A 25,615-nucleotide genomic window follows, 5' to 3' on the forward strand; every position below is an offset into this window, starting at 1 on the left:
TAGCTCCTTCTGTTTGCCAAGGAGTGTTTTTTTTAATAGAATATATCACAGCTTATTTATTCATTCTCTGGGTGGAGGACATTTGGGTTGTTCACAGTTTTGAATAGAGCTTCTGTTAATATTCTTATCCAAGTCTCTTTATGGACTTTTATTTTTACTTCTCTGATCTGAATATCTACTGTGGAATTACTGGCTTAGTTTTATCAGAAACAGTCAGACCTTTCTTCCCAAGTGGTAGTATCATTCTGCACTCTCACCAACAGTGTATTCACATCTTTGCCATTTGGTGTTGTTAATCTTAGTTTTAGCCATTTTGGTGAGTTCATGGTAGTAGCTCACTGTAGTTTTTATTTTTCACATCACTGATGACTAAGATAGTGAGTACATTTTCATGTGCTTATTAGTCATTGGTATCTTCTTTTGTGATATGACTATTCAAATATTTTGTTCATTTTATAAGTGAGTTGTTTGTGTTTTCATTATTGAATCTTAGCAGTTCTTTTTTCTATCCTGGATACCAGTTCTTTGTCAGATAGATGCTTTGCAAATACCTTCTCCCAGTCTGTGTCTTGCCAATTCCTTTCTTCAGTGGTATATTTTAGTGAACAAAGGTTATTACTCTTGATGAGGTATAATTTACTAATGTTTTCTTTAATGGTATTGTGTTCTGTGTTCTAAGAAATACCCCCAAGTCATCAAGCTTCATCTTTTTTTGGGGGGGGTCTATGATCCATCTCCAATTATTATTATTTTTAATGTATTTTATGAGGTAGGAATTAAAGTTTAATCTTGTGTTATATGGATATCCAGTTCCAGCACAACTTGTTGGAAAGATTTTTATTTCCTCATTATGTTGCTCTGGTGTCTTTCACTGCATACGTAACTTTAGGTTGGAAATGTTCTTTTTCTTTTTATTCTTTCAGCCCTTTGAAGGTGCAATTCCGTTGTCTTATGGCTATATTATTTCTAATATGAATCAGGCAGGGTTTTCTTGTCATTATTTTTTAATCATTTTTCCCTTTATGTATGCCCCCTCTCTTTTTCTTTGGCAGATTTTAAGACTTTCTCTTCTTCATTGATTTTCAAAAATTACATCATGATACACTTTGCTGTAGTTTTATTTGTATATATCTTCTTTAAGGTTCTTTATACTTCTTAGTTCTGTGAGTATATTTTTTATTTAATTTGAAAAAAACAACCATTATTTCTTCAAGTATGTTTTGCTCATTCTTTCATTTATTCATCCTTTCCTTTTCTTCTAGTACTTCAGTTATATTTAGGATAGACCCCTCAGCGTTGTCTCACACGTCACTGAGGTTCTCGTTATTTTTTTTTTTCATCCTTTTTTCACTCTGTGTTTCACTTAGGATAGTTTCTGCTATTTCTTTCTTGATATCTAATCTGCAGTGTTTTTAATTTCAGGATTTTCTTTTTCAGTTTTTGAATTTATATTTCTCCATCAAAATGTCTGTACTGATATTTCCTATTTGCTTTTATAATGTTCATGGTCTTTTTTTTTAATTCAACAGATATATTTATAATACTCATTTTTAAAGTATTTATCTCCTAATTCCACATGAAAGCCATTTTTATTGGCTATCTTTCTTCTGATTATGGGTCTTTTTTTTGACTTTTTTTTCTGTCTAGTTTTTTTTTTTTTTTTTTTAAATCCTATACTAGACACTATAGATGGTACACGATTGACTGTCTGAATTTTTAAAATGCCTGTTAATTTTTGTTCTAGCAGGTAGCTAATTTACTTGCATAACATCTTGCTTATTTGAAGCATCTTGCTTATCTTTCTAGAGTAGGTCCAAATTAGGCTTCTCTCTAAGGCTAGATTGGACCTATTTCTAAGGCATATACTATCTGGGGTCTCTAGTTAATACTTGGGGAGCTAAATAAAGTTTCTTCAGTCTGAGTGGTCTTAACTCAAATGTCTCTCAGCCCTGTATGCGCTCCTAAGTTGTTCAGTTCGCAACTCTTTAGCAGTCATTTCTTCCTCGGTGGTTTTTCTTTCACCGGTAGCTCTTCCTTGCCTGACCTTAAGAAGTGTCACCCTTTGTATTTTTCCAAAGGCTTGTGGATTTCTAGAGCTCTTTGTCTACATAGTTTTCTTCTCTCCAGTACCCAGGTCTACAAATGCAGTAGTCATGAACTCTACTTTCAGTTTCCTCGCTCAGTGTAAATACTGTGTGTCTGTGTCACAGTCCCCAAAGTGCCATTAGGCAAAAAGCCAGGGAGATCGTGAGCTTACCTTTTTGTATCCTATCTCTCACAGATCACACTCCTGCACAACCAGTCGTCCAAACTTGAAAAGTTGTTATTTTAGATATTATAGAGAGAACGCTACCCCAGTCACTTCTCTAAGATCAGAAGCTGAAGTCCAAAATGCACAAATTTTAACACACTATGATAGCCAAACAAATCAGGTGGTTAGCTGGAAATCTGGGCTCTGGAGCCTGCCATTACTATAGAATTGCAAAAGGGATGGAGGGAATTCTGATTCAGAGAGTAACAGCAGAGCAAATCGCTAAATTTTACTCCCTCCTGATTCAGATTATCAGTGAGATCAAAGATAGAAGCAGTTTAGGAGTCCAATTTGGTCAAATTACATCACCCTTTTGATTGGAAACCCTTTGGTATGGGATTGCTCAGAGGATCAATGGGGGGCAGACAGAAAATGTGGGCTAAGGGTCATCCTTTCCCTACAAGCCGGCAAAGCTGTATATGAAAGCTTTTTAGAGCACTTCCCGAATGTGATTCAAACCATTTAGAAATTCAGCCTTGTGAATTATTTATCTTAAGAGTTCAATTAGTTAAATAACACTAGAAACTTCTTGATATCATCAAGATGGTCCAACAAAATACAATCTGTAAATATGACACATATCATTGTATGACACAAAATTAAAAAGCTCTACTAGAAATAAAATAGGCAGTAGTAAAATGAATGTGGCAGAGGGAAAGCCATGAGTATAATTTATCTCTTGATCACTAAGCAAGGTAACTATTGATATTTTTAAAAAATCCATTTCAGGTTAGTGCATCCACTGACCTCTTTTATTTTTCCTTATTGTGAAATGTCCACCCAGAGGGAGCCAAAATAACTTAGCAAATAATGAAGGTGACAGTGGAAATTAACCCAGTATGTTGTTAACATGTACTCAGAAATACCAAGGACACAGCAATTTTCATGCCAGCTACTCAGATTGATCTTAGTAAATTCTCATCAACTGCACTGACACAGCTTCTGGCATTTTATCATGAGAGTTTTCTTATTTTAAAGCACCGTTGTTCATGGGATGAGTACAAGAGTACCTAATAATTCTGCACTGCTGAGTCCCAGGCTGTATCTGCATCAGGATTAGTACCCTGAATTTAGGATAATGAACTCGAAACTTAATGATTATTCCCTTTAATAAGAGAACTTCAGATGCCTCTCCAGGCTGCTCAACATTTTCCCCTTAGAATAGCTACCTGTTTTAAAAGGGATTTTTCCACTAATATATGATCAATAATTGAACTTCATTGTAGTGTTGTGCAAAGATCTCTGAACTTCGGAGTCAGGAAGGCTTGATAACAATCCCAGCTTTGAAGAAAATTTTTCTATGCCTAGTCCTGGCAAACACTTAACACCTACGATATTCAGGTGCTCAAAGGGGCCTTTTCTCACCACCATACCTGATATACCTCTCCTGCCCCAACCCCTCCCCTAGGTCACTCCATCACATTATCCTTGTTTATTTCCTTTATAACACTGATCACTGTCTAAAAGTAACTGTCTTATTTATTTATTTTCTCCTTTACTTCCCTGCATTAGACTATTAGCCCTAAGAGGGCAGAGATAATGTCTTATCTACCATTATAACCTCGACAGCTTCTAGCAAATAGTAGATATCAGTAAGTAATTGTCAAATCAACTAATACATAATTTAAGCCATTTCTGCTTCAGATCCAGTAAATATTTTGTTCCATCTCAAACTCTTAAGTTTCATTATCACAAGCTAATAAAACAGCCAAATGAAGTTACTAATACATAGTATAGTACTAGATTTATTTTAAGTATCCCACAAGTGTGTAGTGTTATATACAGAAATGCTTATTCAGATCCTAGAAATTCTCAGGATAAGATGGATGAAGAAGACATAGTCTCTACCTAGAAGACCGTAAATGTATAGTTTAATGGGGAGTGAGAAAGGGTGGAGAAGCAGGCTTGTAGAATGTGTATCCTAGTAATGTAGACCTGATAGATACTTTCAGGGCCAAGCATACTCAGCATTTGGTGGATACCCTCATTTTCTTCTCAATGATAATAAGATTTTTTTTGAGGCCTATTGCCAAATATAAAGAAAAAGGAATTAAATTTCTTCCATATGGCACTGGACAAGAGGAGGAAATTAAGACTGATATAAACACATTAAAATTTTTTCTCAATTCAACTGCTCCAGCAATTAAAATTCTACCAATATCATAGGCTGGTCCAGGTAAGAGATGCACAAACAGAGGATGGAGTTACTTTTCAAAAATATTTTTGAGGAGATTCAGACGTCAGTTTGTGAGTTTAATTGGATGACCTTTTAAATTCTCAATAATAAGATTCTGTTTTAATTTGTATATCATCAAATTCTATTCAAATCATCTAATAGTTAAAAAATACCTTCTATGCCAGTTTCTGGAAACAAAAAGATAAATATGCCACAGTCTAGTATTAAAACATAGTGCTTAACCTCTACCATGTTATCTTGTTCACACATGTAAGTCAGGTTCATGGCTCAGCTGCTTGGTGTAAACAGCTATTTACAGGATGATGGGTCACCGCAATCACCACGTACAAATCAGTTTGTTTCTTTGTTGTTCATTCCAATGCTAGCTCCAAGGTACACAGTGGAACTGGCGTGTGGTTTTGGAGCCACAGTCCTACTGGTGGTGATTCTCATTGTTGTTTACCATGTTTACTGGCTAGAGATGGTCCTATTTTACCGGGCTCATTTTGGAACGGATGAAACCATTTTAGGTGAGTAATGAAAGTTTGTTGTAAATCTCCCTACTGTCATCTTTAGAAAACATGTTGGCTTGATAAAACCTAGATTAATTGGAAGATGTAATTAGACTACCTTTTGTTTCAGCCCTTGCTATTGAAAATCTTCCTAATGAATATTATCCTACTTTCTTGGGTCAATATGTGATTTAGTTCAGATCAGCACTATTCGAATAGAAATACAATGCAAGCCACATATGTAATTTAATATTTTTCTAGTGGTCACATAAGGAAAAGTAAAAGAAAAAGTGAAAATAATTTTAATAATATATCTTATCTAATTTAATATATTCCAAATACTATCATTTTTAGCTTATAATTAATATTAAGTTAATAGAGGTATTTTAGTCTTATTTTTGGTACTAAAAATCTTCAAAATTCAGTATGTATTGTATTTTACACATATAGCATATCTCAATTCAGACCAACTGCATTTCGAGTGCTCAGTAGCCACTTGTGGCTTGTGGCTACTGTACTGGACCCTGCATGTCCACACTCCTTGTAACCACAGGTGATCCATGTACCAGAAGCATCACATGGGAGCTTACTAAAAGGAGAATCTAAAGCCTAACCCCTACTCTGAATCAGAATCTATATTTCAACAGTATCCCGAAATGATTCATATATCCACATTAAAGTATAAGGAGCCCTGTTCTAGTGCATATGTGCCTGGTGACAAGAATGAAACATTTAACATATAGATTCTTAGACCCATCCCATAAAGATTCTCATTGAGTGGGTTTGTGGAAGAGACACAGAACCTGTATTTTTAATGAGAGGTGATTTTTATAATTAGGCAATTTTGAGAAAGATTGACTCATTGAATCTAAGTATACTTTTAATTGTAGATATTTTCAGGTGTACATAATTTAGACAGTTTCTCAAGGTTTTGCTCAATTTATAATTCTAACATATTAGTGAGTGACATACTAGGACAGGAACTAGAAATTTTCTGCATGCTATTATTGCCAGCATCTATGATTGAGTATTTGCTTCCTGACTCTGTTAATTCATAGTTGAATGAGCCAAACCTCACTCATTCTCCGCTACAAAATCTGAACTCCGTGAGATGAGAGGAGAAGACACATCAGATAAAATTTGCAATTACACCTTAAAATAGTCATTTTGCCTGGAGAGCTGTCACAGGTGGGAAATCACACTGAAATCTGTCAGCTAATTTATATAAGTAAAAAATGAAAATGTCTAATATTCAAAAGTTCGATTTCAGAAAAAAATGCAATACTATTGAGAAACTTTCCTAATTTATATTGGATCTGTGTTTTCTGTTTTTGTTTTTTTTTTTAATTTTTGCTAGATGGGAAGGAATATGATATTTATGTATCCTATGCAAGGAACGCTGAAGAAGAAGAATTTGTATTACTGACCCTCCGTGGAGTCTTGGAGAATGAATTTGGATACAAGCTGTGCATCTTTGACCGAGACAGTCTGCCTGGGGGAAGTAGGTATTTCAGATGAATACAGGTGATGCTACACTTAAAGGCAGAGAAGATCCTTAGCTTTGGGTCACATACAAGAGTCATGGTACAGCTCTATGTTGGCATCTTTGGACATTTAAATGTCCAATGCTTTGATGTAATAGACTCTAGGAATAAATCTACACTGTAAGATGTAGACTATAAGTACAGTGTATGGTATTAAAATATTTTCCCAGGTAAGCTTTAAAAACTTAGTGTCAAAAAAGTGTAGATGCACGGTGGATTAGAGCTCTAAGTGCCACAGCTTTAAACATTTTGTTTACTCACATTTAGATTTTTAGAAGGTTTAGCTAATTTGCATTAATCTGCCTCTAATTTTTTCATAAAGACTGAGTTTAAATAAAACACTTTTATAAAGACTGAGGTTTACTCAATTTTACTAAAAATGAGGTGCAGAAGAGAGGGCATGGAATCCTTTATATTACTTACTGATAGTAAGTAGAATGTTTCCCTGTGGCATTTGCTAATTTCCTTTTCTTCACCCTTGTTTTCTGGCAAACCAGTGCTACTCATATCCCCCCTTTCCTTGTGTCTGTTTCTTCCTTTCTATCAGATTACACATTTGAGATAAGCTTAACATTTTACAAAGGCCAGTATATTCTAATAGGTTTTTAAAAAGTTCGAAATGCTGAATGATTTTAAATAAAAGTATACCTCTAATTTTCAGATCCAAACAGTAACACATAAAGTGATAGTACATTTGAGTCTGTTTTATAAATGCACAGTAGCGCTCCTAAACCCATTGTTAAACTCCATACTGGTAAAAATGCATATAATGTCTCTAATCTTTACAACAACCTGATTTATTTTCTTCCCCTAAAATCCTGTTTAATCACTCATGTTTTTTCAAGGTTACATTGGTAACTAAGATAGAGAATAGACATTAATGTTTATTCTTATTTTGAATTAGCTGGATCACTTACTGTATCTCCCCATTCATCACCCAAAAGTCCATCACGCTTCTGTTCTACAGCGGATATCTCTTTCAGTATAATTTTTCCAGGAAATGATGACTTGACTATAGAGTTAAAGGATAAATTCCACTCATTTTAAGGCTTAAAATCCTAAATAATTTATTTATCTATTTATTCATTCATACAGCCATTCAACAGATATTTACTACTGTGTGAAAAGTTATATAAAGATACATAGTATAACAACAATGTAAGACCCTCCAGTAGGGATTGATAGTTCTTTGAAGAATTCAGGTTCTACATAATTACTCTTGCATCTTGCTTTTGATGGTTGATCCTTGTGATCTTTTGCATTCTCCCTGCTCTTCTCACTCAGTCCCCTTTGCCTCTGGGTCTCTCTCCCTACTTACATACAGTCAGCCTCCAGGAATACTGCTTGGAGTAGACAATTACTTATTACTGGATTCTCCTCTAGGCTGCACATGCTATTTTAATTGCAAGTCTTTCCCCACTGCCTCTGTACTTGCGAAGATTAAGGCGCAAAATGACTGCTTAGGGGAGTATTGTAAGCCATGAAATAGTTTTCCATAACACTGGTGCATTCCCTGGAGTTGGCTTCTATCTGAACCCAGGTAAAGGATTATTCAGTCCTTGATAAGCAACCTCGAGGAGATAGATTATTCCCAAAAATTTAGTGATAGGAACTAATCTGAGCCCTTGACAACAGAATAAAATTACACTGCACTTCCATTTTCCCTGCTTTTTCTTCTTCTTTTTGGACATGAAGAAATCATTCGCCTGTTAGCGAAGGCACACACATCAGCTAGCAGCTGCCAAAACACATGGCTTCACAGTAATGATAGGAGTTTAAAGAGAAAGATTCAGGGACTAATTTAGGTTCCAGAACAGAGCAGAATAGAAAGCTGAGCTGAGAATGTGTTACCAGCCAAAATGCCATTCAGTTGGATAGATTTTCTTAATTTCCTATTCCAATGACATAGTGATGCTAGTCTGAGTCGGGGAGGTATCTGGCAATAGAGAGGGAGTTTCAAAAAATGAAGAGTTCTACTCTGGCTGTCCTGTGTTAGTGAAAAATGAACTTCTATGACTTTGACTCTATAATGTATACTTTTTGAATGCTCGCTGGCACTAGAGAGTTAATACATGGGTGTCTTTGGGGAGAAAGGGCTCAGGAGCTGATTTTGCTGGGCCACGACATGTAACACAGTTTGAAGAAATTGATTTCAGTACAACCCACTCATTCTTCATGTCCCGAATAATGCTTTTGAAGATCAAGGTCATGGAAATACATTTTGGCTTTATGCTTGTTTAGAACTCTTTTTGGGTTGGAATATGTACATATAGCTTCTATTCCCCGGAGGAGAGTGACATTTTGTGAACGAAGTGATTGGGACTAAGGACTAAGTGTTCTTCGTAAAAAGTTTCACCTCAGTTCTCAGGCTGTTACCCTAATTTCTTTTCCCTTGCTCCTTAAGCCCTGTACCTTGGGGGAGTTCTTGGCCAACACTAATCCCCGTGGTGTTTTCTTTCCCAGTTGTCACAGATGAGACCTTGAGCTTCATTCAGAAAAGCAGACGCCTCCTGGTTGTCCTAAGCCCCAACTACGTGCTCCAGGGAACCCAAGCCCTCCTGGAGCTCAAGGCTGGCCTAGAAAACATGGCCTCTCGGGGCAACATCAACGTCATTTTAGTACAGTACAAAGCTGTGAAGGAGACGAAGGTGAAAGAGCTGAAGAGGGCTAAGACGGTGCTCACGGTCATTAAATGGAAAGGGGAGAAATCAAAGTATCCGCAGGGCAGATTTTGGAAGCAGCTGCAGGTGGCCATGCCAGTGAAGAAAATTTCCAGGTGGTCTAGAAGTGGCGAGCAGGGTCTCTCCTATTCATCCTTGAAAAATGTATGAAAGGGCCAATGAAAGGGGTAAAAAGATCCAAGGGTACTCCAGGAAGGAAGAATCCCCCCTTCTTTATTCCCAATTTATTGCTTCATGGACAGAAAAAAATTCTATGGAAGCCTCCCCATAGAGATAAATTCAGGGTGACTGTAGAAAGAGCTGTTCTGCTTCCTCAGGCAGTAGTAAGGCTTAGAACGCTAGTGCCACCGCCTGTCACCAGCGTCTGATGTCACTATGTTCTTTGCGGACAAAGACCTGGTTGACGCGAATTTCCCCTTCTGCATCCTCCATCCCTGCTCCTACTCATCTCTATCTTCTCTCTCTCTCTCTCTCTCTTTTGAAATAATCTTAACATTATGAGGCAGCCTTTGCTGTGGATTTAAAGACCCCTTAAAGATGAGTCATCTGTTAACAGAGTCATTATGAGTTTCCAAGTATAGTTTTCTTTTTCTTTTATTTTTACTCATCCATTAAAAAGATAATCAGGGCCTAAATTTATTTTAGCTAAGGATAAAAACTCTTTTGCTCATTCAGCTGTATCAGACACCCTCCTAGCAAGACTGACACCACTTAGGACGATACAAAGCAGAGTAACTGAAAATGTTCCTTAGACAGTAATTGGTTTAAAGGGCTTGCCTGAATTGTCTCCTACTATGCAACCCATGTCCTCTGTCTCAGGTAATTGATATCATATTTGTCAACTTGAAAAATGTATAGTAATTTTTATTAAACTCCCGATTATCTGTAGGTTGACCCATATTTATCATTCCATCTCCCTACCTACTGCATCTTGTGTCAGTCGTTGGGAGTTTGCAGGTGGTTCCTCACTTGGTTCAGTCGGGTAGGAAGCTTCTTTTAATGGTGCTAATATCAAGTAAAATAACAGCAAAAAGCTTTTAGGGCATTTTCTGTCTTATGAGAAAAGCACAGAACAGGGTGTTTGTCAATTTGTCTTTTAATCTCAACCTTGCTAATGTGAATATTAGGAAAGTAATTTCTCATTTGTTTCTGTCTCCCTATTGTAAAGTGTGAAATTTAGACTTAGTGACCTTGAGAGTGCTTTTAGCATGTATATTCTAAGAGCATTAACTGGACCCCAAGCATTTTTCTTATTTTATTCACTGGTACAGTTAATACACTCACTCCAAACAAGTCAGTCTGAATAGTCACTGTTAATGAAACGTGTTTTAGTTTGTTTTAAGTAAAGTTTTACTGTTCTTAAGACTTGGAAAAGTGAAAACTAAGTCCAGAGTTTACAGAGTGGTGAATATCTATGTTACATATAGAGTTTTTAAAATATATGTATGTATATACACACAAGAATTATATATGTATATATATTGCATATATATACACATGAATTACATATATATACATATATACATACATGAATTGTATATATTATATATATAAATATATATATATACACATACTCACACTATATATACACATACAGACATATGACTTTAAATAGTCATTGGCACAATATAATGAATTACTGGAACTCTTATCCAGTTTTTAAATTACCTTCTTTACTGTAATATTTTTGTGTCAGTGTTTTCTGTACATTAATATTTGTGAATTTACAGCTCACAGAGTGATAGTTGTTGTTAGCTCTTGCTCTCCCTAAATTAGTATAAATAACTTACTACTGCCACAGTTGATCTGGGTGCAGCGGAATCTCTTGTGCACAGAGCTTCCATGGTCACTGCTAAGCAGTAGTCAACCCTCTGGCATTAACTGATCATCTACTATGTTCTGAGCACACACTCTTAGAAACTAAGCTATATTAATCTTAGTGCTCAACTACTGGAGAGATAAATCTCTATTTGGACTGTTAAGTAATACAGGAAAAGAAAATAAAAAGACCTATAAATGAGGCTGGGTATCCTATGAAAAATGAGAATTCATAATTTAAGGAGATCCTTATCTTAGTAGTATGAATGTTGATAAGCAATTCTAAAACTATCTACTACATTTGTGTCCTCCTGAGGTATTAAAGTCTATTTAATAAATCATTTTTCTACAGAGGAGTTAATGATTATTTTAAATTTAAAAAAACCTTCATGAATCATTGACCATAAACCTGTGGTATGGGGTCACTCTTGGATCTAACTTTTTTAGCCTTATTTATGCTTTTCTTTATTAGAAACCACAATTACTCCTCTTATTAACCCTTCACTCACAAGACCAGAGGAGAGCTGACTTCAGATAAGATTTGAATATCAATTCTAGGATAAATTTTAGGTAAATGAAGGACAGCCCCATTACCAAGGGGCTGTTCTCTTGCCAATGCTGCATTCTTTTTGCACTTTTGGATTTTATATTTACCCCAAATGCTGTTTGGTACCCCTAGAAACTTCTTCATACTTCTTGTCCTATTTATATTCCTGTATTTGGTACTGAAATTTTCCAAATGCTAAAATCTAAAGCAACTCAAATCTAAATGATATGTCTCATCTTAAGATAATTTTCTTTCAAGATTTTTTGTTTTATGTCCCAGAAGATACCCAATACAGATTATCTGAGGGAGATGGAGAAACATAATTTGGAGAACAAGAAGAAATCGCTCTCTAATGTTAAAAATAAAAGTATCTAATGTTAAAAAGAAAAACCTTAATGGTTTTAGATATACGATATAAAGACCTTCTGCACCCAAGTTAACAAAAAAACATGATATATAGAGTGTCTAATTACACAGTCATATAAAATTATTTAATATTTTTCTGCGTTGTAATTTAGATGATTCCCTAGGAGTCTAATAAACAAGGACTTCATTGTATTGGGGAACAAAAGCATTACTCCACTTGTTAATTATCTATTTTCTTTCCATAGGTTTTCATATATTAAGGTTATCTTTTTTATTTTATTCATAAACTTTTGTATTTTCCATTTTCCAATGATTTGTGAATTTGTTTATTTTAAAAATAAACCATTTATTTTAAGCTTTGAATTTTATTTTGTACATGTGTTTTATGTCTTTATTTTCATGTTTGGGCATAAGAAATGAGAATACAAAGATTAATGATACACTTAGAAAAAGAAATGTTATAAGAGACATTAATTTTCTCTTTCTGAGAAAAATCTGAGAAAACCGGGAACTTCAACTCAAGAACATTTTTTTTACATGTCAGTAAAAGAGTTACTTAATTAAAATGGGTTGATCTAGTATACCAGATGTGTGTGTGTGTGTATGTGTGTGTATATGTGTGTGTATGTATCTGTGTGTGTGTGTGTGGATTGAGAGAGAGAGAGAATCAGAGGGAGAGAGAGAGAGAGAAGGAGAGAGAGAGATGGGGAATAGAGACAGAGAGAGAATAACAGAGAGGCAGAGAGAGAGAGGAGAGAGTTTTAAAATAAAGACACAAGCCTATTCCTTTTTTGTTCAACTTGAAACTTGAGCAGCTTACAGTAATCTCTTACCTTTTATGGGTTTTAACACAACCCTAAGGCAGTTGCTTTGAAAGGAGATCAATTAACTAATGCCTTGCTGTTAGTTAACAGGTGATAATTTGAATCAAATATGCATTTCTATCACAAATTTCAAACAAATCAGTGATAAATATTTGGAAAGGCATTTTCTTTTGAGTTAATATTAAGTCTGTAGTGACAGGGAAGATTTCTTGCTCTTTAAAAAAAAATCTTATTCATTTATTCCAAGATTATTTATTGGATCTCTATAACTGAGCTGGTTAGCTTAGTAAAAATCTTCCTACTGAAGAATTTCCCAGTTTCAAACCAGTCTCCAAAGAGTAGACTTAAGATCAATGGATGCAAGTTACAAGAAAACAATTTCTACTCATTTCAGAAGCAACTGTAAAGCAAAGCTAAACAATAATGTATTTCACTGTCTTTGGAGATATTAGCCCCACCGCCATTACTAGAGGTGTACAAGCAGAGATTTGATGGATCTTATTGAGACTTTGTAAAGGGTTTTTTTGCATTGTATAAGTAATGATGATCCTGAAGTTGCTTCCAACTTTGAAAATGACTTACTGGAACACAGTGGTGACTATTTTCAATATCAGCAGTTTCAATATCAATAGTTTGGATATGATGGCTACCTGGCTATTACTGACCCTATTAAAACTCTTAAGATGTATTTTTTAGTCACTTACTGAGGTTACTAGGTCTTTGACACAAGTAAACTTGCAGTATATCAGAAGAGACATGTTCAGCAACTAGTCTGTCTGTTTCTCTGTTTCTACTCAAGGGATATGAGGTATTTTTAGCATGGGCTAACAGATTAAGTATACCAGTAGTATTTTTTAAACTGAATAGACAGACTTTTAAAAATTAAAATCCACATTTTAAGATGATTCTTTAAAGTTACCATTAGAATCAATCATTAGTCTGTACATTATTTTTATATTGTTCTTTATGTATTATTTTTATTGTTATAAACAATATAAAATATTGTTAATAACAATAATAATATTGTTATTCAATTTTGTATTATTATTATTGAATAATAATTTAATCAAGGTGATTAATTCAAAAGCGTACCATGCAGTAGATATTTACCTATAGGTATCAGTGAATTGTCTAACAATCCTACAATTTTGCTCCCATTATATGCATTTTATAGATGGATGAACTCAAACTTTTAAAGATATTAAAATAAATGATTATACTATTAAGATAAAATATTAAGATAAATGGAGAAACCAATATTTGAATTCAGATTCATCTTCCAAATTAGGTGCCCCCATTTTTTTAATCTGTACTTCAAGTTTTAAGAGAGAGAGAAAGAGAGAGGTTTGCTACTCTTTCATACACCAGTAAACTAGCCAAAGAACAAATTTACAGCCCTAGTTTTCTTTTGGTTTTCTTTCTACTTTCAAGTTAATACCAAGGAGATTACGACTTTTACAAGCCGGAGTGTTCTGGAATAGTGAAGAGTTCTAGATCAGAAACTGTGACTTCAAAACCAATTTAGTATGACACCAGAAAACTGATCTTATCAATCTACAGCCACACCTCAGTTTTTTTTTTTTTTTGAGCCAAACAGAATAAATGACCTAATTTAAGATGCCCTCTCCAAGTAATAGCATTAAAAAATAGTAATAATTAACATCCTCAAATATGCAGTTTGACAATATGGAAGATAATAAAATAGGCCATAAAGGAGGCAGTTTCCTTCAAAGTACTATGTGAATACCCCTAGGTATCGCCCAACCCTTATCTGAGAAGCATATCCTATATCCATTCCTCAATGTCTGGAATTCCACAATTCATATTTATTTTGTTTTGGTTTTTTTAGCATTACCCTCTCTCAAATGCAAATCCTCCATTTTCAGGGTGAGGTACCAAAATTAAAACCAATCAAAAAAAGCTATAGGCTTTAAAGACAATTTTTTTTAGAGGATCTAAGACAATGTTTTATTTTCAACAGTGGTACCCTCATTGGACAGAACAAACATTTTCCTAAAGTGAGTATTTTGAAGTGAAACACCCACACCCACACTCACACTCACTCCCCCCACACACAATTTGCACAAGTTCCTTTTGTTGAAAAACTATCCATGTTATCTTAGGGTTATATCATATTTATCATGGTACAGGAGAAACAGTAGAATTCCTACCCTTACATTCTCAGGTTTATGAAAGGCAACAACATAAGATTCTGAGTAGGACCGGAGAGGACAAAGGAGTTACCAAGACACACACACACACACACACAGGCGGGCTTTGAAGATAAGTGAAAATCTAGATTTATCTTTTAAGAGTGCAACAAAATTGTCTAAAACACTTCATGCTCTTGATAAAACCAATCAAAAGTTCTTAAACATTGAGCATGTTTCATTTGATTTTCCTTCAAATTCATGTTAAATTCATCAACTGGAAATAAATAATCTGGTAAAGAGCACAGTTCCTTCATCCCCTGTCAAATTCATGACCCAATTCACTGCAAACTTCCAGCTTGTCTTCACAGGCTGAAAAGTTTCTCTGTCAGTGTTTTACCCCTGGCCTCAAAAGCGTAGGCACTCAACCTCATGGTCTGTCCACAGTACCTGTTTTCAGAGTTGTCAATGGCTGCCATTTATAAATTTGGAATCCCTTTCCTTTAGAAAATCACGTTGTTTAAGCTCCTAAATCTCACAGTGAGTTAAGCACTCCATTTATCTCAAAAACTTTCCACTGGGTTCTGTCCAAATTCAGCTCAATAACTATTAGAATTGAATGCTTCATGCAAAATCTCAACTAATTGCCTGATTTTTACCAGTCATTCTTGTCATCCTTGTTGACCCTTTAATTGATTTCCAGGCCAATCCTTCACACATACACACAAGAAAAAAAGAAAGGGAATTTTGGTTGACAACACGGTCAATCCTATGAACTGTCTGCTATATCCAAACATTTTAAGTAGCAAGAACTATAACTGTGGATCTTAGGAGGTAGTAATGACCTATTGACCTTTACTGATAAGACTGTGTCTGGAGCATTATGTTCAGTCCTGTTCAGGGTACTATTTTTAGGAGACACATATATAAACTGAATATTATTAAGAGAAAAATTATAAAAGTGGGGAAGAGACTTGATACTGCATCATATGGAGAATAACATAAAATTCATGAAGTCATTTAATCTAGAGATGAGAAGAAAATACAATGAGATCACAATAATTATGAAATATTTCAGATATTTTAAAATGTCAGCTCCAAGACCACTGGATAAAAGTGGAAGGAATTTCAAAACAAGAAATTGTTCACCAACGGAGCTGAAATTAGCTGCTTTTAGAGGTGGTTAATTCCTCAACCTTAAAGGTAGCAGATACTTTGCAACCATTGATAACAGTAGTGTAGATGAGATTCCTTACCTGGGTAGACTATTTAACACTTAGATCTTATATTCTCAAGTGTTCATTGCCTGTCCTTTGCAGGATTGTCAACAATGAACTGAAACCTATATAAGTTTTCACTAGGCATTGTCCTATCTTTCCATTTTCCTATAGATACAGTGGAAGCAGTTTTTGACTTCATTCAAAGGAGCCGGAGGATGATTGTTGTCCTGAGCCCAGATTATGTGACAGAAAAGAGCATCAGCATGCTGGAGTTCAAACTGGGTGTCATGTGTCAGAACTCCATTGCCACCAAGCTCATTGTGGTTGAGTATCGTCCCCTTGAGCATCCACACCCAAGCATCCTGCAGCTGAAAGAGTCTGTGTCTTTCGTGAGCTGGAAGGGAGAGAAGTCTAAACATTCTGGTTCTAAATTCTGGAAGGCCTTGCGATTGGCTCTTCCCCTGAGAAGTCTGAGTGCCAGCTCTGGCTGGAATGAGAGCTGCTCTTCCCAGTCCGACATCAGTCTGGACCGCGTTCAAAGGAGGAGAAGTCGTTTGAAAGAGCCCCCAGAACTCCAGAGCTCAGGAAGGGCTGCAGATGCCTCTCCAGCCCCAGACACGATGTCCAAGCACAGAGGGAAGCCCTCTGCAGCCTGTCGCTGCTGTGTCACCTACTGTGAAGGAGAGAGTCAGCTTAGGAGCAAAAGCCGGGCAGAGATTCATACCCAGCCCCAGTGGGAGACACACCTCTGTAAGCCTGTTCCCCAAGAGTCAGAAACTCAATGGATACAAAATGGCACCAGATTGGAACCCCCTGCTCCCCAGATCTCAGCCCTTGCTCTTCACCATTTCACGGATTTATCCAATAACAATGACTTTTATATCCTATAATTACTGTGTGGTGGGTGGTGGCTGCTATTTCTACCAGCCCATTTTGTGTCATGAACCTATGGGAATAATTGACATTTTTATCATCTAATGGACTATCAGATTGTGTCCCCTTCATTGATTTTTAAAAACTATTTATTTCTAGGAGACAAAAGATCTGAAGGACCCGAATCCAGACTTATTGCCTCTAACGGCCTCAGAAGAGCACACTCTTCTTGGGCCCTAGAAGGTCAGTATGTGCAAGTTGCCTAAAGTCTGATCCTCTCTCTTGCCCAATGGTTTTAAATGGAGCAAAGAATTTTATTGTGTTTCCTTTGAGTTTGTTGACCAACCTCATGTTATAAGTCAGTCAGGTGTACTTGGGCTATGACACTTACAGGGTATGTGTATCTTGAGGGAGCATTATGGAAAGAAATTGGTTTTGATGGAAGCTGTAGGACTAAGCTCAACAGAAAACCTACAGCACATTTTCCCAGGAAGAACCAAATACTCCCACGCAAGGATACATGGTGTCCTGTGTCTCACTGTAAACTAGTGTTCTCTAAACTGCCTAAAGTTGTTAGCATCAATAAAGTTATATTTTTATGTGATTTCATTTGTACTAACAAATTTTTACCTCTCTCTCTCCCTTCTACCTTTTATGGCTTTTAAATTCATATCTGAAGAGTATCCCCTTTAAGGAAATTGCGATTTGGTTTGGGTACTAGGAAAACTTAGATGTCTCTTTAGTTTCTTTCTAATGTGTATTAGAAGTGATCCGAGAAAGGACCAAAAGAGAGTAAGAAAATGTCTCAAAGGAAATGGAGGTTTATACAAAAATCTCATTATATTTTTAGAAATGACACCTGAAAAATTCAGTACTGTTAAGGGTTTAGGGTAGAGTTTGGTACACCAATCCCTTCTTCCCATTCAGAATTCTGAGAATAGTCAATTAAAGTGCCTACAAGGATCAAAAGTAAGAAAAAAGAGAAAAGGGGGCCAGATATAAGTATAATACAATGCTCTCTATCTAGTACCCATGTGTATAGGGACATAGGTATAGATAAGTATTTCTTTAAACATTTTAACACAATCATAAAAGGCACATGGCATTTGATTTCCAAGTCAGGGAGATAATAGAGATGATTAAGCCTGGAGGTAATTGAAGAGTATATATTTCTTTAAAAGGGAGCATCCTCTACTCAGCTCCATTTGATTGCTGTCACTGATTTAGCCCCAGTGTTGGAAGATTGTCCAGTTTTTCAAAAGAATCTAAAAATCCAGATTTTATGTAATCTGTCAATTATGGAATGACTTTAACTTAAAAAAAAAAAAGAAAAGAGAAAAGTAAAGAACCAACCAAAATACATGAACATACATTTATCAGGAGAGCCACTAGTTTGTAATTTCAAAACGAAGGCATTCACCCAAAAAACATATGTCAAATGAAGATCCAAATAACCCTGGTGATTCTGAGACTGGAGAACACAGACTGGCCCTAAGGAAATAATGGAAGACATTTATTTCCTCCCCAAATTGAAGACATCTGGACACTCAGAATAGGGCTGATCTGATCCAACACTCCATTAAGGAGAAAAAGCTGGAAAATAGTGTGCCTTCCATCTACTCTGTAAAGGGCCTCTTCCTGGTGGGTTTACTGTAAAAAAATTAGAAGCACAATCTGCTGCTCATGACCAGGAGAAGAGTAAAAGGAGCCAAAGGTCATACCAGACATGAGCGCTCACCTTCAGTATATGAGCCCTGGTTGCTAGTGAGCTATGGCCCAATGGGTGTCATCCATCCTCAGTTATTAATAGTGAATGAGAGGTGGAGAAAGAAGCCAGAGTTTTCATCCCACTACTCCTCTTGGAGAGAAATACAGAATTCTATAATGAAAACAGAAACAATTAGATCCTTCTCCTGCTGAAATAAGATGAAGAAATAGGGCCCTCCAGAGTAAATGGGACTCAACATGGAACTTGTAATTAGGAAATGACAGGCCTGAATATCTACCTGAATATCCAGCAGAAAAGGATTGAGCACAACTCGTGTTCTACACTGAATTCCTTCTTGAAGGGATTAATCCATTCTTGATTTATGTTCAAGAATCTTCACTTGGAAGACAGAGAGTAGTTTCTCTCTAAATCTGTTAAATAGTGGGTAATGTAAGTTGCTCCAAATCCCAAGAAGGGAGAGAATGCTGTTACCTCTAATCAGTCTTATTCTTTATTAGCACACTATCTCAAACCATAAAATATCTTTGGGGAAATTGAGACATTACTTTTACGATTTATAAATTATTTTCTAAGTGAAGAAAATAAGTGAAAGGACTAGTGGCAGAGGCATGGAAAATTACACCTGAGCTCTTATGAATGCATAGATGGATAATCACGGTGTTCTCAAAAGCTAAATGTTGGTCAGTATCAATTTCCATTGACAATATAAGTACAATGTAAACAATATAAAGTCATAATTTTTGGTACTAGCTATACAAGGGTCAGAAAGATGATAGACCATACTTATACTGTATAGAGAAAAGCGATGAGGTTATGTCATTATTCCCTGACCCAACATGCTACAATTGAATGCAGTATTCAGTACCATATATTTCAGTGGGTGAATAAGAAGAATGAATTTCCTCTTGGGTCATGCATATTCGTAACTGAATTAATATGATTGTAAGTTAAATGGACATCATTTACATAGGAAAATTGCCTATTTAAGAGTAAGTTTCAAGCCAAGTAGAGATGAATGTGAGTCCTGCTTCTCTCCTAACTGTCTGTTTGACTATGGGATCTCTGGGCCTCCATCTCCTGCTAGCTAAAATGGAGATAATATTATTAACCTCATTGGACTTTGTGAGCATTAAATGATATAATGCATGTAAGTTCATAGCACAGTGTCTGGCACACTGTAAGTGCTCAATATTTGTTGACAAATTTTATACACATAGTGAAATCATTCTTGTGGTTGCATAAATTTCCATTTGCATAATTATTTATGGCTTACAAATCAATTTTATTACATCATTTTTTTTTTTAGCACAAAAGCAGTTCAGAACAGGAACATATTATCCAGATTAAGTGACTTTCTTAATGACACTCAGCCAATTAGTGATAGGGTTGGGCCTCTAATCTAGGCTTCTGACACCTGATCCAGTGTCAACTGTAGAACTACTCTTGTAAGATTCAATTGGAAGTACGTCTGTTACAAAGCCACCTAATTGGAACTATTTAATTTGAACCATTATACATTCAAATCAAAAAGGCAGTTAATGTAAACCCACACACAGTTAATTAAATGTCATATCAACTGTCTGATGTGTCATCTGGCCTTGTCATCTCATGATTTTATATAATTTCATTTAAAAATATTATAACATCTAAGCGTTTAAAAATTAGAATATTTTTCTTTCTTCTAGACCCTATGATCAAATTATAATTCCCCCCCATAAATAATTTGTATTTTTCTTAATGCAAAATAAAAATCTGTTCACCATTTATCTTGAAAATCAGATATAATCTTTCAGGAGCTATGATTTACACTGTGGGTTCCAATTACTTACTCTTATAACTAGTAAAAACTTTAGTAATAATATATTCCCTTACAGTGTGAAGATTTGAGGTGGTCGGTAAAACTAATGTTCATGAAAAAGTCATGAATAATAAATTGAACTAATCATAAAAATGTGTGCAGAAGGACAAACAATCCCTATGACAATGGTTTCAAACTTTTTGTGTCTAAAAATTGTTTGGGGGGCATCTTACAAGTGAGGATCTCAGGTGAAGCTCCTACTCCAGAGGGACTGATTTATTAGGTAGTGGACATTGTCCAGGAGTCTGCATTTTAACATTGTACCCTTGATAATTCAGATAAGGTATTCCATGGGTCAAACAAACAACTACCTATCTACCTATGAGAATTCTTTCAAACTAGTCTTACATTTTTATACTATTCAAGCTATAAGGAGAGAGAGCCTTTATTAGAGTCCAGACTAAGGCTTCTCAAAACATACTCTTGATGCACCCACATCAGAACCAGTTTGGTTTCACATTGAAATGCATATTTCTTGACCCCATGCAATAGTAACTAAATGAAAGTCTGCAAATCTGCCCCACTCAAGAGAGTGGGGCAGATTTGCATTTGGAATAAACTTCCCAGGTGATTCTGATGTACAAAATGTTTAAGAACCATTCATTTTTATCTTTCTTTAACTACTCTTTTACCCTTGTAGGCTCTGATTTTCTCCAGCCAAGGAGGACTACGAATCATCCTTTTAACAAGGTGTTTACAGGAAGTAGATGAAAATGTAGGACAAGTTTAATCCTTGGAGTTGCCTCAGCACAAGGAGATATTTGAATAGATGAGCAGTTAATAGAGTATATTTTTAATATATGAAACATCAAACACTGACATTTGGAATCTGATGGGATTGCTGTAGTTTATCATATACATTAATCAGAATCTCATAAGATATGCTGTGCTAACAAATAACTCCAACATTTCAGTGGCTTCATACAACAAGACTTATTTCTTGTATATGCTACATGTCCAGTATAGGGGCTTACTTTTTTGTAGCATTCCCATCTGAAATGTGTAGCTTCCTGCTGTTCTATACTTCAGACTAATTATGACATTTAATACTCTTACTCTTGGCCAGAGCTAGCTACAAGTACTGATCTGGTCATAGAGAAGCCTGGAAAATGTAGTTTTCCTGTGTGCCTTGGAGAGGAGAATGAAATAGAACTGGGAGAACACATAGCATTGTCTGTGTCTAAGAATGAGATGAGATTGCCTAAAGAGTCAAGGGACCTTCAAATTGAGATATGTCACATATTTTGATAATGAAGGAAAGAAGGACTTTGCTACCAACACCCCACCTCAGGTTGCCAAAGTGTCAAATCAGACAGTTGTGAAAAAAAGTAGTGTACAGAAAAGTGTAGACCTTGTATTTAAATGTTCCCCAATGAAAAATCGTTGAAGGAATGCATAATAAATATAGCTTCTGGTTAAGAGGAAGCATTCTTAAAAATTGGAAAGTTTCTGTATTTGGTTAATTTCCATTCAGTGGCTTTAGTTAGCTCTCTAAGAATGTGATGCTCAAACTATCTGCCAATGAGCCATTTCATTTTTGAATATTCAGGGAGCCTCAAAAGAATTGAAGACATTTAGAACACAGCAGAGCATGTAACATGGTCATTAGAAAGCATCACTTATCCATTTATCTGAAGAGCTAAATAGGGAATTCAAACTGAAAATGTTAAAGCTTAGATGAAGGAAGAGACAAATGCTAGAGTGGGCATTATGATGTCTGCTGCTATCTGTGCATCTGCTCTATGGTTTGGATTCTCTGTATTAAAATCTGAATTATTGTATGACTCTTCTAATACTGTGAAATAACATTTGATCATGAGGAAAAGCTCTCTTTGGGGTGGTGAAGATCAGTGCTAAAGGAGCTTTTTTTTTTTTATTGAAGTATAGTTGATTTCCAATGTTGTGTTAATTTTTGCTGTATAGCAAAGTGACTCAGTTATACATATACGTATATGCGTTGTTTTTAATATTATTTGGTTATAAGTTATAATGTTGAACAGAGAAGAGGTTTTATGTTCTAGTGTAGTGAAGAGATTGTTGACACACTCCAAATTCTTCAGAGAATAATTTACAAAGTTTTCATTTTGGACAATTCAAAACACTTAAAAATATTTAAAAAGGAAGAATTCTCTTTGAGATGAGCTCATGGAAAGAAAGTAGAAAGATTCAAAATAAACTCTGAATTCAGATCATGAGCTATTTTTATCCTGCTCCAGGTGATGGGACCATTAATACTCTATTGCCATATTGAAAAAATCTTAAGATACAATCTGATATGCATTTATTTATTTTTCGTTTAAGACACAAAGGCATACATAAAAACTTATTACTTTTCCATTGTCAAAAACTGTCACATGCTTGCAATTAATTTGTAATTTAGTACCATGTTTTGAAACACACCTTGGACAGTGGTTCTTAACCAGAATTAGACATCAACTTTTTAAAAACTGAGGTTACTCCAGACTGCTAAATCTACCAAAATGATTTATATGCATAATCTTGTAAAGGATAACTGCCTCAAGTTATCCTTATAATATCTGCAAATATTTCAGTGAAAAATCAATAACGATATATTACAAATTTGGAGTAAAGAGGTTAAAAAATCCTAATATTCTAGATAATATCTTTTCCTTAAAGTGCAAAACTTAAAACTGATTCCCAAATACTGAAATTTGAGTCTTTTATTTTCATATCTTATTATGAAATTACATAAAATATGAGAAAAACCAAATACAGATGATAAAATTATAGAAATCACCAATGAAATTACTTAACTGAATAGCCAAAGAAAGCCAGAACACATGCAATCAGTCATCTAGAATAAGAGAGTGTTTAAAGTATAACACCTGGCTATAGGCAAAACAATTAGATGACTTTTAAGAAGTACCAGGAGAAAAAAAGGGAGAATAAATGAACCCGCTCAGTTATTCACAAACCTCAGTAATAAAAAAGAGAAGGGTTATATGTAAAAATTCCCAAATATCAGACTTGAAAGCTAAAATGTGGAGTGGATGTCAGGTATGAGGAAATAAAGTTGAATGATCACTTCTATTATAAGGGCTCTTGATACAGTGCAAAAAATATTAGATTGGAGTCAGAAGACCTGAATTGGAGTAACAATTCTTCTCTAAACTATGTGACTTTCAATCAGATACTTTTGCTCTCAAGTACTCAATTTCCTCATATATAAAATGGGAATAAAATAAAATATCTACCTCATTGTATTGTTGTAAAAGGTAAAAATATATAATAAATGTGAACCTGTAAAATATGTAAACTACATGCTTGGTAGTGGAAAGATGACGATGATGATGATGATGATGATGATGATGATGATGATGATGATGATGATGATGATGATATTATAAAAGAAAGCTGGGGGAAAAGAAGAAGTCCAAAAAAAGTTCCTTAACCTGCTGAATCCTAGGGTACTTCCCACAGTACATGGTCTAACTGTAATCGTTCATACCTAAAAATTAGGGAATAGATAATACAATTTCATATGACTCTAAACACTGAAGACTACAAAAAAAACCGTAGTCTCTGAAAAAATAAGAAGTTGAAAAATAACGGTATTTGTTTTTCATTGCCATACAACAAATTACCCCATAGCAGCTTGAAACAACAAATATTGACTGCATCCCATTTCCTGTGGGTCAGGAATTTGGGAAAGACTTTACTGGGTGGTTCTTGCTCAGAGTTACACATGAAGTTACTGTCAGAGTGTTGGCCAGGGCTGCAGCCATCTGAAGGCTTGACTGAGGATAGAGGATCCACTTCCAAGTGTAGGCACACGGGTGTTGGTAGGAAGCCTCAGTCCCTTGCCATATGGACCTCCCTGTAGTGTCGTAGGGTTCCTTGAGTATCGTCATGACGTATCAGCTGGTTTACGCCAGAGGAAGAGATGAGAGAGAGAGAAAGTCTCAGTGTCATCTATGACCCAGTCTCCAAAGTGATATATCATTACTTATGCAATAGTTTATTGGTTAGAAATGAGTCCCTAAGTCCAGCCCCAACTCAAGAAGAGGGGAATTCAGCTCTTGAAAGGAGGACTCTCAAAGAATCTGTGAACATATTTTAAAGCCAGTACTGTAACATAGAAAGCCCTTTATTTTTTACTTAAATTGAAGTCCAGAAAAGGAAAGTGACTGGTTCTTAGTCTTCCTAACTTCATCCTTAACCTGGCAAGCTAACTAGCTGTAGTGATGCCACAACTCAAATGAGAGTTAACTATCTTGTTCTGGCTAGGACATTTCTTCTGTTTGGTGAGAGATTATAGAATGGGGAAGAATTATATCATCTGCAGTCCTGGTATCTCTGTCTCTGTCTCTCTTTCTGTCTCTTGTCTATCTCTCTCTTCTTTCTCTCTTTCTTTTCCTCCCCTCCCCTCTTTCTGTTCTACTCGACAAAGAGACAGGCAGGCTCTGAAAACTGCAGATGGATGAGATAAATGGAGCTGGTTAGCCATATTCTTGGTCCAGGGTTGAGTCCTGAAATAGAACTTTTATTCTGGGCTTGCCTCTGAAGAGATTGGAAGTGACTGTTTATTCCAAAAAGCAGCTGCTGCAGGAGGAAGGATGAGCAGGTAATTGCTCTCTTTGAAGTAATCCGGGTTCTTGTCTCAGCTCTGAAATGAAATGATTATATATTAATAATCAAGTCATTTCTCCCGTGTATCTCAGACTTCTAAGACCCCTACCCCAAATGGATGGAGTTGGACTAGACACTCTGTAGGATGTTATAATTTTATGTTTCTTAGGTTTACTTAGTAATGCATAAATAACCCCCTCCCCTCTCATATACATACACACCAGCATCCAAGGTCTAGTAATTGTTGGAAGAATATTTAAGAGATGCAAGTCTTCTTCTCAAAAAGACTTAATAATAATAAATAGTAAAGAGTACTTCTGTCTGTTTAGACCTAGTTCCTGTAACATGCATTTCTCACATGTAAAGCTAAACAGCTTACTTCTGTTCTCCTCCGTTATCTGTTTTCTGTCACTGCT

At 35.6% G+C, this 25,615-nt stretch overlaps 1 protein-coding gene across 2 annotated transcripts in view; it reads left to right on the forward strand.

Annotated features, from left to right (window-relative positions):
- The window catches only part of IL1RAP (interleukin 1 receptor accessory protein), a 130,295-nt gene extending 113,256 nt beyond the window's left edge, over positions 1-17,039 (forward strand). The window contains exons 9-11 of one of the 2 annotated variants that reach the window (XM_059922079.1): positions 4,874-5,017; positions 6,357-6,500; positions 16,321-17,039. In XM_059922079.1, the coding sequence (XP_059778062.1) occupies positions 4,874-5,017; positions 6,357-6,500; positions 16,321-17,039 (1,007 nt within the window). Of the gene's footprint in view, positions 1-4,873; positions 5,018-6,356; positions 6,501-9,006; positions 10,635-16,320 lie in introns of those variants that run through there. The other variant, XM_059922080.1, reaches the window with a different exon arrangement.
- The last annotated feature ends 8,576 nt before the right edge of the window (positions 17,040-25,615 follow it).

Source organism: Balaenoptera ricei, chromosome 4 (assembly GCF_028023285.1).
Source record: "Balaenoptera ricei isolate mBalRic1 chromosome 4, mBalRic1.hap2, whole genome shotgun sequence".
NCBI classification, from domain to species: Eukaryota; Metazoa; Chordata; class Mammalia; order Artiodactyla; family Balaenopteridae; genus Balaenoptera; species Balaenoptera ricei.